Source organism: Pipistrellus hanaki (assembly GCF_964339955.1).
Source record: "Pipistrellus hanaki genome assembly, chromosome: 6".
Taxonomy (NCBI): Eukaryota; Metazoa; Chordata; class Mammalia; order Chiroptera; family Vespertilionidae; genus Pipistrellus; species Pipistrellus hanaki.
Window position 1 is genome coordinate 55,447,917 of NC_140508.1, and position 17,552 is coordinate 55,465,468.

General features: G+C 42.6%; 1 protein-coding gene and 1 long non-coding RNA gene across 2 annotated transcripts in view; one reads left to right on the forward strand and one right to left on the reverse strand.

Annotated features, from left to right (window-relative positions):
• Window positions 1-17,552, forward strand: part of LOC311624643 — an 80,211-nt gene that overhangs the window by 56,158 nt on the left and 6,501 nt on the right. Inside the window, exon 4 of the long non-coding RNA XR_014795365.1 lies at window positions 8,981-9,093. This is a non-coding gene — a long non-coding RNA (uncharacterized lncRNA). The remainder of the gene's footprint in view (window positions 1-8,980; window positions 9,094-17,552) is intronic.
• COLEC12 (collectin subfamily member 12) overlaps window positions 1-17,552 on the reverse strand; it is a 161,889-nt gene that overhangs the window by 28,085 nt on the left and 116,252 nt on the right. The window contains exon 3 of the mRNA XM_084888114.1: window positions 2,616-2,738. Within this exon, the coding sequence (XP_084744240.1) occupies window positions 2,616-2,738 (123 nt within the window). The remainder of the gene's footprint in view (window positions 1-2,615; window positions 2,739-17,552) is intronic.

Genomic DNA, 17,552 nt, shown 5'->3' on the forward strand with positions numbered 1-17,552 from the left:
TTAACAGAAGTCAGTTCTAGTCCACAATTCATTCACCGTCCATCCTCTCACTAATTCATCCAGTAAAATGTATTGGGTTCCTATTAAGTACCATGAGGCTAGGTGCTGGCGGGAGATACACTAACTAAAAGGTAGTCTCTCTTCTTCAGGGAGCTTACAGTTTGGGAGGGCAGACAGACAAGCCCACTGGCCCTGATGACACAGTGTGGCAAGGGCTAAAGTAAATAAAAGGTGCCATAGGAAGAACCAGGGGACCTAACACAGCCCTCAGGGCTTCTCGCAGTATGTGTGAGACGCGAAGGGAAAGGAGGAGACATTTAGGTGGAGAGTAGAGAAAAGGTTTTCCAGGCAAATGGACCAACACACAAAGCAAACCAGAGCTGACAAGGGCTTTCCAATGTTATAATGCAGAAAATATTTGTGCTTTAAAAAGGAAAGAAACGGCCAGGGCCGGTTTGGCTCAGTGGATGGAGCGTTGGCCTGGGGACTGAAGGGTCCCAGGTTCGATTCCGGTCGGGGGCATGTGCCTTGGTTGCGGGCGCATCCCTGGTGAGGGGTATGCAGGAGGCAGGTGATCGATGATTCTCTCTCTCATCGATGTTTCTAGCTCTCTATCCCTCTCTCTTCCTCTCTGTGAAAAATCAATAAAAAATATTTAAAAAAGTAAAAAGGAAAGAAAAGGGGGGGGGCAAGGGGGAATAAGGACACATATGTAATACCTTAATCAATAAAGAAATTTAAAAATAAAAGAAAAAAACCCCTCTTCTTTGACTCTTCCTATATAATTCTGAAGGTATAAAGATCCTAGACTGTATTTCCTTGCAGAAGTAAAAATTATAAAATATCATATGGCGATAAGCTCTTCAAACCTTTCTCATCTCCCTTTCAAGTAGAAAATGTTTACTCTCATATCACACAGTACTGAGCCCTCAAGATATTCATTAAAGGGTTGTTTGATTCCAAGTTCCTCCTTTATCTGGGTTTGCTGGCAAAAGCCATGGAGAAGTGAGTAATGAGCAAAATAACCTAGGAAGGAGGACAGTCTGGATTACTTAGGGCATAAAAGCCCTCCTGTCCCCCCACTCGGTTCTCTCCTTCACCTTATCCGGCCCTTGCACTTAATCACTCTGATAATCCCAGGGTAGAGTAACTCCTCACAAATGGATACAGTGACCTGGTGATTTTCCAGATTGCCATTGCTCAAATTCATCAGTCAGCATACTGCAGGAAGCACCTACCTTTTTCATGAATATGTCCCTGGGGGAGCGGGGGGAAGGAGAGACGACTTTTGACTACACTAAGTATTTTTTAACATATTGTATAAACGCAGTTATAAAGAAAGAAGGAATACGGAAATACAGCCCCTTACCTACTGGGACTGACTATAGGACAGGTGGTTTAATTACATCACCTTTGCTCATCCCAATCATCTTAAAAGGTGGCATTATAATTGCTGGCTTACATGTAGGAAATCGGAAACTCTTAGAGGTTATGATGCATACCCAGGTTACACAGCCATGCAGAGCACTTAGCATGATGCTTGGCACGACAGTCAGCACTTCATACACGCTCACAATTGTATTACGAATGGGAAAAAAAATCAATAACCAATCTAGGACCAAAACCCATTCTCATTCCAATACACTGTTTTCTCTGGAAACCACTAAACACTGGGAGAGAGGTGGGAGGAGTACAAACTGGAGGGAGTTTACGTTGACTCTTTCTCTTGCTAGGCCAAGTCTACAGGCCAAGGAAATGAGAGGGAATGTGTGGGATTCTCCACTGCTAACCTGTCACTCCCGAGGGAAGGCTGAGATGGTAGCTGAGTGAAGGTTCTGAAGATCAGCAGACCCCCATCTCTGTCTCACGTGTCTTTGTCAGGAAGGCTCCCCTGGCTGTTTTCTATAAAAGCGTTGATGCACGCCATGGTTCTGTATCACGACACCTTCTACCTGTGGTGTCCGGACTGGGTACGGGGTTTGGGAAGGGGAAACCCACTTTGTCTGCGAGTCTGGAGGATCCAGGCAAAAAGCCTCCAGTGATCTGAAATCGGGCACACTGACAGACTGCCTAATTTATACCGTACACAGTGTAATTGAGGGGTGGTGCTGTCTCAGTGTTTGATTTCTACAGGGCAATATTTTTATGGCGCTATCTAAACAACAGTGACCACAGTAAATGTGCTGAGGAGAGAAAAGGGGAATCAGTTGGCCAGTCCCTGGGTGAAATAAGTCATATCTCCGGAGATCTGAGTGTTTGGCTTCTCCTCTTCAATATTGTTTTCCCGTGTGCTGACTCCGGAGTTTCCACAGGATTCAGAGATAAGATGAAGCTGATAGAGGAAGAGGGAGTAGCTGGAAATAGGTAGGAAAAATCTTTATGATTCAGAGAGGGACATCGTTATTATTGCTAAAATGAGTCAAAAGGAATTATTACTCTCTCTTTCCAGATCTCACAGCTACAAGAAGCTGAAGACACAAAGGCGGAACTTAGGGTGTTGCTTAGTTTTGCATCTGAGTTGTATTCATGAAACACTTCAAACTGGTACACATGGGTTTTTATCATGTTAACGAAGGAACAGTTACTATCTGGAAGAAAAAGGAAAGATTACTTACCTTTGTATCCCAGAATGGCCACTGTGATTGTTAGCAAGGCACACAAAATGTATAATAATATGATAGAAAACTTCAGTGCCCAGTTGTTTTTACATTTGGTACATTGGGTTCCTTCCTGAATACCTGTAAGAGAAGTCAAATTTTATAATAATGACCAGAAAATTAACTTAGAAAAGTATCTTTTTGCATTCTGGTTTAAATATTATGATTAAAAATAATTTTTTACATATGCCTTACTATGGGATGAGTGGTATCTTAAAATTAAACATACCTCTTTAGCACTACAAGCACTTTAAATATTACCATGCTGTTATAACTGTGTTTATTTTTTAAATATATTTTATTGATTTTTTGCAGAGAGGAAGGGAGAAGGAAAGTTAGAAACATCAATGAGAGAGAAACATCGATCAGCTGCCTCCTGCACAACCCCTAATGGGGATGTGCCCGAAACCAAGGTACATGCCCTGGACCGGAATTGAACCTGGGACCCTTCAGTCCACAGGCCGACGCTCTATCCACTGAGCCAAACCGGTTAGGGCATAACTGTATTTAATATGACTTGAAAATAACACATAACTTTGTCTCATAGAATAGTTTTGAACCAAATTCCACTGATAATTATAATTATAATTTCAATATAAATCTCTACATGACAAAAGATTTAAAATACCCCAATACCTATAGCAATTCAAACACGACCAACCCCCTACCCCCCCCCCCAAAAAAAAAAAGTGACTTGTCGTTTGAAGATGTTTGTTTCAGTGGTATGTTACAACTAGTTGCTACTGGTTTGCTCTTGCTAAATTTTTAGGAATTTGGGGAGCTGATTGTTAAACTCTTGATAGCTTGAAATCAGTTTTGGAGGTAGTATTTACACCATGGAAATTGGTAAGCACTACAAATTATGATCCCACCCCTGCTCTTGAACTGGTGTACTATCAAGCCACTAGCTCTAAGGGTACAGTAGCCTATAGCAGAAAACATAGGTAACTTTAAGATTAAAATGCTCCATATATAACCATTTTTATGTATTATACTTATACAGTAAACAGACCCTTATGTAAATTATCACAGCTATTTAAATATGAATTATGAAATAACTAGAAACAGATCTTTTTGGTGAGAAGAGGTAAATTTTGACTGCTCACAGTTCAACTTTTTGAAAAATAGTCTAATCTAAATGAGAAACCACCATCACTTCTGCAAGTGACTCCAGAAACCCAAAACAGGGACCTTTCCCCTCGGGTTGATTGGAAACACAGAAGACAGAGACTGTGGACATTTTAATGTGAAAATCACATTGTGAGGAGCACCGGCAGACCCCTGCTTTCCCCGGCCTGCTTTCCTGTGCGTCTCCTAACAGCGTCCCCCAGGGGCAGCAGCACGTGAAGGGTTCATCTTCCATAACAGCGCTCAGCAACTTTTGATAGATTGGTCGTGAGGATTAAGCCACAGCCGAAGTGTCTCTCCTTGGGTTTATAATTTTACCCACAGTGCCCTGCTTCAGCGAAAAGAGTTCTTCAGCTGTGTTTAATACAAAATGATGAGAGAAGCAGCATAGAGCAATGATTTGAATTTAACTTAGAATTTAACAAGATAGAGCAATGATTCAAATTTAACCAATCCCTGTGTTGTTCTGGGCCAGAGACCCAACAGGAAGGGGCTCAATCTGTCCCCTGACTCAGAGCAGTGACTCTCAAACTCAGGTGCATCAGACTCACGTGAGGAGTTCGCTAAAGCCCAGCATTTCTAATGCAGGAGTCTGAGAAGGCACCCGAGAATCTGGACTTCTAACACGTTCCCAGAGGATGCTGGTCCTTCTGGTCTGAGGACCATACTTTAGAACTGTGCTTCTCTACCGAACTGTAAGGGCTTACAAATCCTGTTGTTCCAATGCAGGCCTGATTCAGCAGGTCTGAGATAGGAGGTAAGATTCTATTATACCTAAGATCCAGGTGATGCCTGGTTAGAGGAACACACTTTGAGGAGCAAAGATCTGATTTAGAAGATGACCATGCTGGATCAACCTTTGGTTAGCCAATTCCTTGAAGGTGAAGCTGTAAAATCAGACTCATTGTTTGAGCAAATCTAGAGTAAATCAGCTTCTATGCATCACAGTTTTCCCATTTCTTTGACATCTTTTCCTTTCCATCCTCTTTTAATTGCCACCTGGAGGCCTCAGCACCACCTCTCATGTCCAAAACCAACCTTGTCCTAGCCCTGCCAAACCATATCGCAAACATTCACCCAACTTTATTTCCATCCAATCTAAAAATGACTGCTCTCTTATCCCTCCAGGTGCTTACACTCAAAGACACCCTGAAGTCTTCTCTTTTCCTTTATCTCCAACTCAGCCAGTCAGCAGGCCCTGCTAATCTTGCTGTGGAATGTTTTTTTTTTATCATGATCATCTCATCCACAGCTTACTGATGTCCACTCACTGCTTACATTGTACCAGGCACTTGCCACAGTGACTTTAATCCACACACTAATAACCCTTCAAGGAGGAAAGGTAGTGAGGGCTGACATGACATCCCATAGACACCACAGCCAGAATTCAAACCCGGGTCTGACTCCAAAAGTCATGACTTCTCCACTATGCTGTGGTGCCTCTCTCTGGTCCATCTTTCCTCTCCGTTTCCCCTGCCACCATCCTAGAGCGAGATTCTTCCATCTCAGCACAAGCTTCCCCTTTCACTCCTGCTGGAATCCAGCCTCATCTGTTCTGAAATCCTGCTCTCCTCACGACAATGCTGAAAAGAAAACAACAAAAACACTCCACAGTGTACCCTGCACTAAAGGATGAATACACACACACACACACACACACACACACACACACACAATCATCAGCTCTTGGGCTCTTCATAACCTGGCAGTTTAGAATGAAACAAAGACTCCTCGCCTCCAGTTAGAGTGAATATATTTTTGGAATTGGGAGAGAGAGAAGTACAGGTAGACCCATCAACATACCACATTTCATGTTCAGAAACAATAAACTTGCTTTGGTAGCAACTGTAAAACCCAGGAGGATAACAGACATAGAGATGCCACAGGAGGGTGAAGGGCTGGGCGTAAATTTATGGTTGACCGGGGTGTGTCATTCCTTTTGGATTTTAGGACCATGGTGGGTTCTTTACACCTCTCCAGGGCTATTATGTTCTGTTAGATGAACCTCAGAAGATCTAATCAGAGCAGAGATTATGGTAGAGAATAAGGTCTGGGACTAGAAGGTTGCTTACAGCAGTGGTCGGCAAACCACAGCTCACGAGTCACATGCAGCTTTTTGGCCCATTGAGGTTTTTTTAAATTTATTTTTATTTTTTTTATATATATTTTTTACAGAGAGGAAAAAAGAGGGATAGAGAGTTAGAAACATTGATGAGAGAGAATCATCAATCAGCTGCCTCCTACATCCCCCCCTCCCCCCACTGGGGATGTGCCCACAACCCAGGTACATGTCCTTGACTGGAATCGAACCTGGGACCTTTCAGTCCACAGGCAGACGCTCTACCACTGAGCCAAACCAGTTTCAGCAGCCCCTTGAGTTTTTAGCAAAGGCCGGCTTAGGAGTACCCTAATTAAGTTAATAACAATGTTTAAGTTTAAAAAATTTGGCTCTCAAAAGAAATTTCAATCGTTGTCCTGTTGATAATTTGGCTCTGTTGACCGATGTGTTTGCTGAGGGCGTCTGGTTAAGTGACATTGTGTTATGGATGGGGAAAGTGAGGCCGGAGAGATAAAGCAGAATCAGAAGCTACTCCCAATGCAGGGCTGTCTTCCTCTCTCCGTGTGCGCTGTGTGTTTGCCATTGGACATCTTGTGCACGTGGCATTTGTGCACATCCACTCGCAGACTGCTGTCACTGGTTCCCATTCTGAAGAACAGTCACTTCCTCACAATGTGCATTGCTCACCGCTGACTGTATCAGCATTTAATCAATATCAGATGGCACCATCTGACCTCCCTTCCCACTTGACACACTTTTCTGTCTTGTTTTTTCTCCCTGCTCCCAGACGTATTCTTAATAAAGAATTCTGTTTTATCTTTCCCTCTCTGCCCTCCGCTGGGAGGACACAGGAATGCCTACTACAAAGAGACCCTGCTGGCTCACGTAGCTGGGGGGCTCCTCCTCCTTGAACCTAGAGATGGTCACACAAAAAAAACATTCGAGAGAGATATCCTCCTGTTAGCAGCCTTTGTAGTGTTTGTTTGCTTAGCATTACTTTCCAGAGACTGGGGACTCTGCTGCCATTGGCGGGGGTGGGGTAGGAAGGGGAAGGGAACGGATCGGCAGAGCGGATAAGATTCTAGTGCAGGAAGTGAAGCAGATTTTGCCCCTTACCACCAAGAGATCTAGCTTATAAAAAAAACACACACAAAAAAACAAAAAAACAAACAAAAAAAATCCTGGCCCAAACAGCACATCTGTAATTCAGCAGGCCACAGGCAGAATGTGCCTGAAGGTCCCAGGCCTTTCCACTGGTTTTCCCTCTTGAACTACCTCCCCTTGAACTTAATTCTTGGCTCACATTCTGAATGTATTTTCCCGTGTCCAAGTCTTTATTATACAAAAAAAGTCCGGGGCCAAGTGAAGCCAGAATCGCTCCGGTTAACTCCTTGCGTGTTCTACGGAAGTCCAGAGTAGCTGACAATATGGTCCCCAGTGCCCGAGCTCAGCGTCCCCTGTGTGGCCCCGTTTCCAGCCCAGGGTGAGAGTAAGAAGACTGGGGACGGGGCGGTGTGTGTGTGTGTGTGTGTGTGTGTGTGTGTGTGTGTGTGTGTGCATGGGTCGGGACGGTTAGCTGGCTGGAGGGAATAACTGAAACGCTGCAGGAATGACAGTGCAGATGGCCAGAAGAATTCCCCAGCAAGGAGCATTCCTTTCTGCTGTGGTTCTCCATAAGGAGCCCTCCCAAGTGCTGTGGTCCAGGCTCCAAGCCAGTCTGTTTTCCCAACATTTTAGGAGAACAAAAGAGTTTCCTTCACCGTCGTATTTTCCCGCCATGTACATCAACGAAGGAAGGCTTATCTGTTCAAACAGACACATGCTTGTTACGTGAAGGCTGGCATTGCAGGCAAGTGTGGGGTACTTCTGGGCTGTTGGAATGATCACAAGTGCCCAGAGCTCAGTGGCGTTGCCATAAAGATCACGTTACCAAAGATAAACTTCGGTAAGCTGGTAGACTACAAAACCCAGAAAGCCACAGGTTTTGATCTGGGATTTGCAGTGACCTTTTTATGTGGTTTTTTCATAGTTATTAATCTACTGCCTGGTGGCATGTGTTCCCATAAACCCAGGAGAATGATTTGGCTATAACAGTAAAGCTGATGATTCAAATACATTTCTATAATTAGAATGCCCTCAAAAGCAGCAAAACTTTAAGAGTTAACATCCTTGGTTAGTTATTTGGATGTTACACAATAGCACTCTAGTGTCTAGAACAAAGTTAAACACAGAAAACACTTTATTAAGTTTTTTTCTTATTATAAAGGGCATTTACTAAATGATGAGATTTTTTTTTTTGTTATTGTTAATGAGTAATTTAGATCCCCAAATACAAATCCCAGCCCTGAATGCCTTATTATGCCAAGTTTCCCAAACATTGTGGAGAATCATAAAAGCAAAAGCAGGACAAGAATTGTTAATGAAATAGCTTTCTGTGCAAAATAAATAAGGCCTCACAGCATCTTTGTATTTGGAGAGATGTGCTCAAATCAGAAAAAAATCATTTAGAAGAAGAGAGTTTTATGAGTTTGAAATCCGCAGCATTCATTCTGAGCTTATATTAATATGGTGCACATGTACTAAGGATATAGTTTATGTTTGGTTTTTTTGTTTGTTTGGTTTTAATGTTTTAAAAATGCGTATTATTTGTTTAACATTTATAATTCGTACCCTCCCTACTAAAAAGGAATTGTAGGCAAAAGCCAGATGTAATGATGCCACTCAGAACTAAGAGTGTCTGCCAGCACACATACCGTCTCAGAAGAACGCCATTATTTTCTCCTTGTGGTTTTTATAATAATGAATCCTTTATTATATGAACTGTACACAAATGCTTTCAATTCCGAGGAAAGAAATCTTGCTCATTGGGGAGCTGAACCATCACATCCCTCACATTGGTCTCTCCTCGCTGGCCCCTTCCTCTTGGCTCTCTTCCTATTCGTGTTATTCTGTGGGCACAGAGAACTCTCAGCAAGCCTGATGATTCTCTGACTGCGTCATTGTCTGGCCCTGCCAAACAATGTCCTTCTATGATTAGGCACTGAACCTTTTAATGAAAAGGACTCCTGAACCTTCAGCTCCAGCGTGGGCCATCAGAGCCTGCTGTATAATTGCGTGGGACACTTGTACTTCACAGGTATTTGGAGGAAGGCCAATAGACATTTGGCTAGTGGGTCAGAGTTTCCTATTACTGCAGATGCAAAGAAGAATTGCTGAGAAAGACCGCCACTAACTAAGGACCTGATATGGGTAAGGCACCCTCTCCTGGTTACTTAAAATTCCTTTAATTAATCCTGCAAAGTAGGAATTGGCCCTGATTTTACAGATTTTAGGAAAGTGATGGTCAAAGAGATTGAGTACACAAGCCAGTGAGTGGCTGGGTTGGGAGTTGGTCCCAGATTTATCACATGTTGCTTCTCTTCGCTTTTGGTCTTCCAGAAATGGAAAACAGAACAAAGGAAGATTAAGGATGCCTAACAAGATAAGCCATAGATAGCTGACAGGTTAGACTTGCAGGAGTGTTCTGTCAAAATAAAGGGGTGCAGAAACGTTATTTCAAATGCTGACAGAAAAGAACAATAAAACTCAGTTCCTAGTAAGTTAACTATTACTACAGGCTGTAACTTCTCTCTTACTATTCTATGATGACATATTTGAGCAGCAAGTTAATTGCATCCTAATAAATACTCATTATCTCTGTGAGAGGTCAGGACTGGCTTGGAGATTTGGCTGGTAAGGTCTTTGAGCCCCTCAGAGAAATCATCCCGCCTTGGGGATGAATTTTTGGAATGGGATAGGCTGGGGAAAGAAGGTAGCTTTACTAGTATAATGTCAAGGCAACTATGGGACATACAGGGGCCTTGCTCACTGTAATCTTGAAACCAAAACCAGCTGGTTGTCCCTACTGAGTTTTCTTCTGAAGTTCTAGTGAACTGAAATAAGAGCCTCAGAAGCCAGTCTCCAATGGTTCCTTCATCAGAGGGCCCAAACACTTGCTGGTGCTTAAAGTTTGCGGGAGTTGGGTGAGATAAGTGAGTGGAAAGGAAGAACATGAAAGAAGGACTGATTAAATGGTAATAAATATTTAATTTATTTCTGCTCTCTTTACTCCCCTTTTTGCGTTGGAGTACATTGGCAAACTAATTCTTTTTACAAATATCAGCTTGACCCATGGTTCAGAAATCCACAGTAATTCTTTACTGCCATCGGAACAGCTCTCAGTGGCTCAAAGTAGATTCTGAGATGCTCAACAGCTAGCATCCTCTGACCATGCAGGTTCTTGGAACCTCAGGACTAGGAGGAGTATCAATTGTCATCTCCGCCAACATCCAGCTTCCCAGTGAGGAAACTGTACCCAATGAACTCAATCATCCACCCACTCACACATGGGCCAGCCCCATTTTGCTGGATTTCCCACCAGAGTTATTTAGGCCCCAAACATTGCCCACTTCACTATGCTGCTTTTTTTCTTTTTTTTCTTTTTAAAAATATTTTTATTGAGTTCAGAAAGGAAGGGAGAGGGAGAGAGAGATAGAAACATCAATGATGAGAGAGAATCATTGATCAGCTGCCTCCTGTACGCCTCCATTGGGGATCGAGTCTGCAACCCAGGCATGTGCCCTTGTAGCTGGAATCAAACCTGAGACCCTACAGTCCACAGGCCAACACTCTATCTACTGAGCCAAACCAGCTAGGGAAGTAAAAACACCCAATCAAAATAGAAGAAAAAAGAATCCTCTCCCCCGCCTCCAAAATAAATAAATAAATAAATAAATAAATAAATAAATAAATAAATAAATAAGGATAGTATAAGGAGTGTCTGGGACAACTTAAAGTGTACCAATATTCACATCATGGGAGTGGAAGGGGGAGAGAGAACACAAGAAATTGAAAACCTACTTTAAAAAGTAAGTGGAATACTTATCTACCCTGGTGAAGGAAATAGATACATAAGTCCAAAAATTGCAAAGTCCCAAACAAGATGAATCCAAAGAGATCCATACTAAGACACATCATAATTAAAATACCGAAGGTTAAAGACAAAGAAAGAATCTTAAAAGCAGCAAGAGAAAAACAGTTAGTTCCTACAAGGGAGATCACATAAGGCTGACAGCTGATTTTTCAACAAAAACTTTGCAGGCCAAAAAGGGTTGGCAAAAAAATATTCCAAGTGATGAAAAGCAAGGACATACAACCAAGACTACTTTATGCAGCAAGGCTATCATTTAAAATTTAAGGAGAAATAAAGAGTTCCCAGACAAGTAAAAGCTAAAAAAATTCATCACCACTAAACCAATATTACATGAAATTTTAAAGGGTCTGCTTTAAGAAGAACAAGATAAAAAAATAAGAATAAAATGGCAATAAATATATACTGATCAACAATTGAATCTTAAAAAATGAATAAATGAACAAGTAGAACAGAAAGGCTCATAGATAACATTTTGATGATTGCCTGATAGGAGGGGTGCTGAGTGAAAAAGGTGAAGGGATTAAGAACTATAAATTGGTAGTAACAGAATACTCATGGGGCAATAAAGTATAATATAATATAGGGAATATAGTCAATAATATTCTATAACTATGGTTTCAGTTAGGTATGAGGTTTATTGGGATGATCACTTAGTAAGTTATATTGTATAATATCTAATCACTAGAGGCATATTATAATATAATTAATATAATATAATATAATACAATATAATATAAATTGTAATTGAAAAATAAAAATTATTTTAAAAATATGAACAAAACAAAACAAGAAAAAACTCATAGATACAGACAACAGAATGGAGGTTACCTGAGAGAAAGTAGTTGAGAGACAATGAAATGGATCAAATATATGGTAATGGATGGACACTAGACTTTGGGTGGTGATCCACAACAGAGTATACAAATATCAAATAATGTTGTACACCTTCAATTTATATAATGTCATTAGCCAATGTTACTTCAATAAAAACCAACAAAAAAAAAAAACTTACAAATTCTCCCCTCAATAAATCAATTGGCCTCATCCCACGTCTAGCTGGGCCTGACTACAGCATCTATGCAATGCCAATCACAGCAACTATGTGATTGGCAATGCATAGATCTTTGCTTAGTTGTATGTTTTCAGATAACTTAAATGCCACCTTCATGGCCATTACCTCTTATAGGTCTGGGAATTTTTTTTTCAGTATTGCTTTTGCATTTCTCTAAACAAACCAGCACTCTCTAATACTCTGCATGTCAAGCCGTTTAGCAAACCCCTGACTGAAGCCACAGATCCCGGCAGTAGGGAAAGTGGGCTCTGTCATTCCCTCAGTGAATCTTCCTCTTGAAAATTGTTAAGCAGCGAGCAAGCATCCCTCACCTCTCAGGTGCAGGGATTTCACACCTCCTCCTACACTCTGTGTCCAGCTTTGTAGGGACAAGTGCCGTGTGGACCTTGCTAGCCTGCAGGCCATGGTGTGGATGTCCGGGGAGAGACATTCAGCTCAGTGGCGTGGAAGTCAACATGCAGACTTCCTCAACACCTTCCTCCCCCCAAAAAAAACAAGAACGCGAGCCAAAAAGGAAGAGTGTCCCCTGCAGGAGGCGGGGAGTGCCATGGGATTTGCTAATGAAAGGAATGCAAAGTCTGGTCCTGTAGACCAGACTGAACCAAACCCCACGATCTAATGCAGCACAGCAGCGGTCTACATTCTGTGTCCCTCAGCACTCATAAAGCTAAATCTGTCAGGGCAAAGTTGAGAAAAGCAAACCCACAACCCAACATTTGCCTTGGGTGTTCTTGCTTTAAAAAGTATCATTTGGGGGCAGCTAATATGATGGTGGGAACCCTACTGAGCTGAGCAGGGTGGGCAAGTCTCAGTTAATGATAGTGTATTTGTTTATCACTCAAACAGTTGTCAGGGCAGGTAGAAATTATGCTGAGGAGCAGGTGTTAGCAAACTAGACTAAATCCACTACCTCTCACATACCTACATACTTGATTTTTAAAAACGAACAGAACTAGTGGTTTCATGGGAAAAAGTGGGGGGGGGGGGGGGCCTTCAATGGAAATGAAAATACCAATCAGCCCAACAGACCTTCCTCATTCCTTTATAAGTGTGTGTTTTTACTCTCATCACGTGAAGGTTACAGTGGAGGACACTTAAATTAAGGGAAAAGTGAGCCAAGATCGAGTGGCGGATTTTGCTCTTGGTGTTTTAAAGGGATTATCTGTTCTGCACTGAATGTAGCCTCAGATCTAAATCTTGATAAGAAATGAGTCACTTGACTTGAAGTGTTGTTCCAAATGAGGAAAAGTTGGCAAATAAATAGAAAGGGAAATGGATTGAATCTATTTTACAGCCCGGAAGTGAGAGCGTGGCCTCCAGATTCAGTGAAGAGCAGCCCATTCATGAGCTTGTTACTCATCCTTGTTATTAAAACTGGAAAAAGGACAGAGGGAAATCACTTCCTGGAGCAGAGAGCTATGATTATAGAAGTAAAAAAAAAAAAAAAAAAAGATACAGGAAAATAAAAATAGAAAACTACTACACAAAAAAGTCAGAAGGCATGCAATGAATTATAACTGAATATGAAGTAAATGAGAAATTGTTTGTATATTAAATCCTCCGTGCCTTGGTAAAGTTCATAAATGACAGCATTAAATTTAGAAATCTGCTTAAAACTGAGATAACTAGATAAAGACATGGGTAAGTGCACACATTTGTATACACACATGCACAGTGACTTTCTTCAGACAGTAGAGATCTTTTAAAAAAGAAAAAGATTTCTAAGTCAAAAATCAAATCCCCAACTTGCCACGATTCCTCAGGGTGTGCTGGAGCCAGCGTACACTGACTGGTGAGAGCCAACTGTTTAGATGTCCTCACAGCCCATGTTCAGTGGCTTTACCACTCTGGCCCAACAGAACCGAGACCATTTAAACAAATCAAACAACTGCTCTGTCAGATGGAGGAATCACTTGAGAAGTTCAGGATCGCTGGACGTGGTGGAAACTAGACAGACCTTTGCTCCTTCTCTTCCTTATCCAGATTAGAGAGATCTCGTATGTCTTCTTATTAGTGATATTTGTGTGAATTCCCAAGTTTCACGGAGGCTTAATAGATTTCAAATTCATAGTCTCTGTGGGATGAGGTAATCTTAGCCTCCCCGGGAAGCTGACAATATTTAGGGTTTAATTCACATCTGTCTATTAACTTCATAACATGGGTACAGGTTTGACTAAACTCTGGCCAACCACCTGGAAAGTGAATTTCCTTCTCATGTGGAGGCAATTTACACAAGGACTGGCCTGGTCTGCCACCCACCTGACCGGTACCATGGCAAAGGTTATAGACGGGACACAGGTAAATTGGGCTAAGGACAGGAAGTCGTGAAGGACACATTTGGCTTCAGATGGAGGAATCACCATACTAGCAGGGGTCCTCAAACTTTTTAAAGTGGGGGCCAGATCACGGTCCCTCAGAGAGCTGGAGGGCCGGACTATATGAACTACTAATTCCTACTGTAACACCTTGGCTGCGCTCACTGCCCAAAAAACCTGGCGGGCAGGATCAGACTCCCCTGGGGGCTGCATGTGGCCCGTGGGCCGTAGTTTGAAGACCCCTGCAGAGGAAGGGATAGCAAATGACACCCCTCAGTCTGGAAGACATTCTCTTTGCCTCCTAAAATCATGCAGGAATTAAAACCCAACCTGCTAGGCAGAAAAAAATCCAAGAGTCCAAAGGAGCAAGAAACCTCTGTATGTTTAGGAGATGCACAAATGTCTGTGACAGCCACAATCAGACCCAGAGACAGACTCAGCGCGTTGGAAACACACCAGCTGAACTGCCACTCGTGGAGGCAGAATGCCTTTTGAACTTCACCTTTCGTAGCACAGAACTGCTGCATCAGCTCTGGCCTGTTATCCAACGGATATCAGAGATGCAGAATCTCCATATACACAACTTCACCAGAAATGAAATTCTTTGGGGAAAACCACCGAATTGTACTTCGTGCTCAGAAAAATTGTATTTCCCCAAATGGCCAAACACCTCCTAATTAGGGTTATAAACTGGTTAAAGAGGCTGAAAGAAAAGGCTTAGGACAAGTCCTTAACAGTGCTGTCGAATCCACACCTAGCTCAGGGTTTTCTACTGCCCTCGTGTGGGTGGAATTTAGAATTAGTATCACAATCAACCTGATGGCAGTCACTCATTATTTTACATCTGATTTTTGATGTGTATTTGTTTACATTAATTCCTAGTACAGTGTATATAATTTAGAATAAACTGTGAGTTCATTGCTTATTAGTCTTTAAAATATCCTGTGGTCTCTCCCAGGTAAGAAGTCATTGTCTTGACTGGCCGGCCACTCACTACCCAGTGGGATGCCAGCAGACCTTGGTTGGCTCTGCAGACCGAGGACAAACACCCCTTCTAGAATGGGCGGGAGGAGGGCTCTTCTTTCCTGGGACAGTGCAACTTCCCCATCCTCCTTCCGGGAAAGCCACTGGAAGCCCAGGTCCTACTGGTGACAGACCAGCAGAGCTGTTTCCTCACCCTCCTCCTGTTATGTTTGCACCGAAGAGGAACTGAAAAAGGAGGATTCAGTGATTCACAAAACGCCCGTTCTTAAATGAGGAATAAAATGAGCTCTGGACTTTATAGCTCGTTACTGTGCAATCCTTCTTCCTGCCAGAAAGCAGTTGTGTTACAGCAGCAACGCTAGTAAAGACAACCAACCACCTGTAAATACAACCTACTGTTGCCCTGGAACAATCTGTCACTTTATACAGCACTTAGGGGAAACAACACCTAATAAACAACACCCAGTAAAGCAAAGGAACATACACTACAGTAAAAGGAAAAATCCCACTTACAACTGTGGTTATGACAGTGCTTATAAAATTAGAAGCACTAATTTATTAGAGTATGCCCAGCCCCAAATGACCATGCGACTATAGACTTACTAAATGCTATCTATAGGACTATTGCCTACAAGTGGCTCTTCTTGGCTTTGAGCTTGGCGGGAAGAGCCTTCTGGTTCCACTCCTGCTTACTTCCCAGACAGACATCACGACTGGGCACAAATCATCGGGAAGAAATGTTTACGTGAGTGGAGCTGGAAAAGGAGGGCTCTGGGTGGGCCCTGGGGCTCAGGGAGGGCTCCTTCATTCAAAGGCGTCTGCTGTGCAGGCCAGGGTAGGATGGAAGGGACCACGGGGCAGGGAATAGAAATAATAAAAAAAGTTTTTGAGGAAAAGAGCAAAGATTTGTGATTATCCAGAAAGAATAGGAGGAAGGGGAGAGCTGTGGCAACAGGGAAAAGAAAATAGACAATAGGCCTCATGCACAGACTATAAGGAAAGGTCGCCGAAACCAGTTTGGCTCAGTGGATAGAGCATCGGCTTGGGGACTGAAGGGTCCCGGGTTCGATTCCGGTCAAGGGCATGTACCTTGGTTGCGGGCACATCCCCAGTGGGGGGTGTGCAAGAGGCAGCTGATGGATGACTCTCTTTCATCCATGTTTCTAACTCTCTATCTCTCTCTCCCTTCCTCTCTGTACAAAATCAATAAAATATATTAAAAAAAAAAAAAAAGGAAGGGTCTTACCATTGAGTCATTTGTGTGCTAACAAGCTGGAAGGTTCGAGGAGTGCCTGTGCTTTGCTCCCTGTGATGGGGATTGTTTCTGTTAGTGTTAAAGAGCAGGTTTGAGAGAGTAAAGGGAAAGCAAATTGGAGCACAAAGGGCACATAAAATTACTCAGACACCTAAGGCCACTACGGCTCCACCCCTCTGTCAGACACCCAGCCACCTGGTAAGGGTGGGGGTGGGGGAGGGAACTTTGTCCGAACCATGAAATAACTTTTCTTTGGTCGATGTATTTCAGAGTTCTTTCCCAATCTCAACTCCCTTCCATCCACCTGCCCTCATGAAACAAAAATAGGTAATATATTGAAGATACCAAACTGACTCTTTATTTTTACTGCACTGTCTCATTTCTATCAAGTGCCAGGATTCATAAGTCTCTGAGCCACAGACTATTCAAACCCTTACATTGGTGCAGAAGGAGGTGCAAAATAGCTTCCCACTAATGTCATTTTGTAGGGTGCACCAGAGAGTGCTATTTACTGACATTCCCACAGTGTTGGGCAGGTAAGCCCAGCCCATGTAGCTCAGTGGTTGAGCACGGACCTATGAACCAAGAGGTCAGGGTTCCATTCCTAGACAGGCACATGCCCGAGTTTCAGTCTCGATCCCCACTGTGGGGTGTGCAGGAGGCAGGCGATCAATGATTCGCATCTTTGATGCTTCTATTTCCTTCCTCTTTGAATTCAATAATATATATGAAGAGTATGCTATACCTCTAACTATTTTCTACCACGGGGACATGGGATGTTGTGACACAGGAAGTGTATGAATGCCTCATGAATAGGGGATCCATTCTTTAGTCTCATCTTCCAGAAGGAAAAGGCTTTGGCAAAAGACGTTAAACCTCCTCCCATCTTTAAAGGAAACAAGAGTTTACTGCTCTGTGGAAAAAGAGAATGGATCCCTCTGGGAGAGTGGTATAGTTAAATTAATTAAACAAGGAGGCCATTCGACTCAGGTGGCGCTAAGGCCTTGGAGGCCTACATAAGCAACCCAAAACCTAAGCCCGTAAGTAAATGCTTCGAAGTTATGAAATCGAAACTTAAGGACAACCCATTAGAAACAGCCAATCAATCAT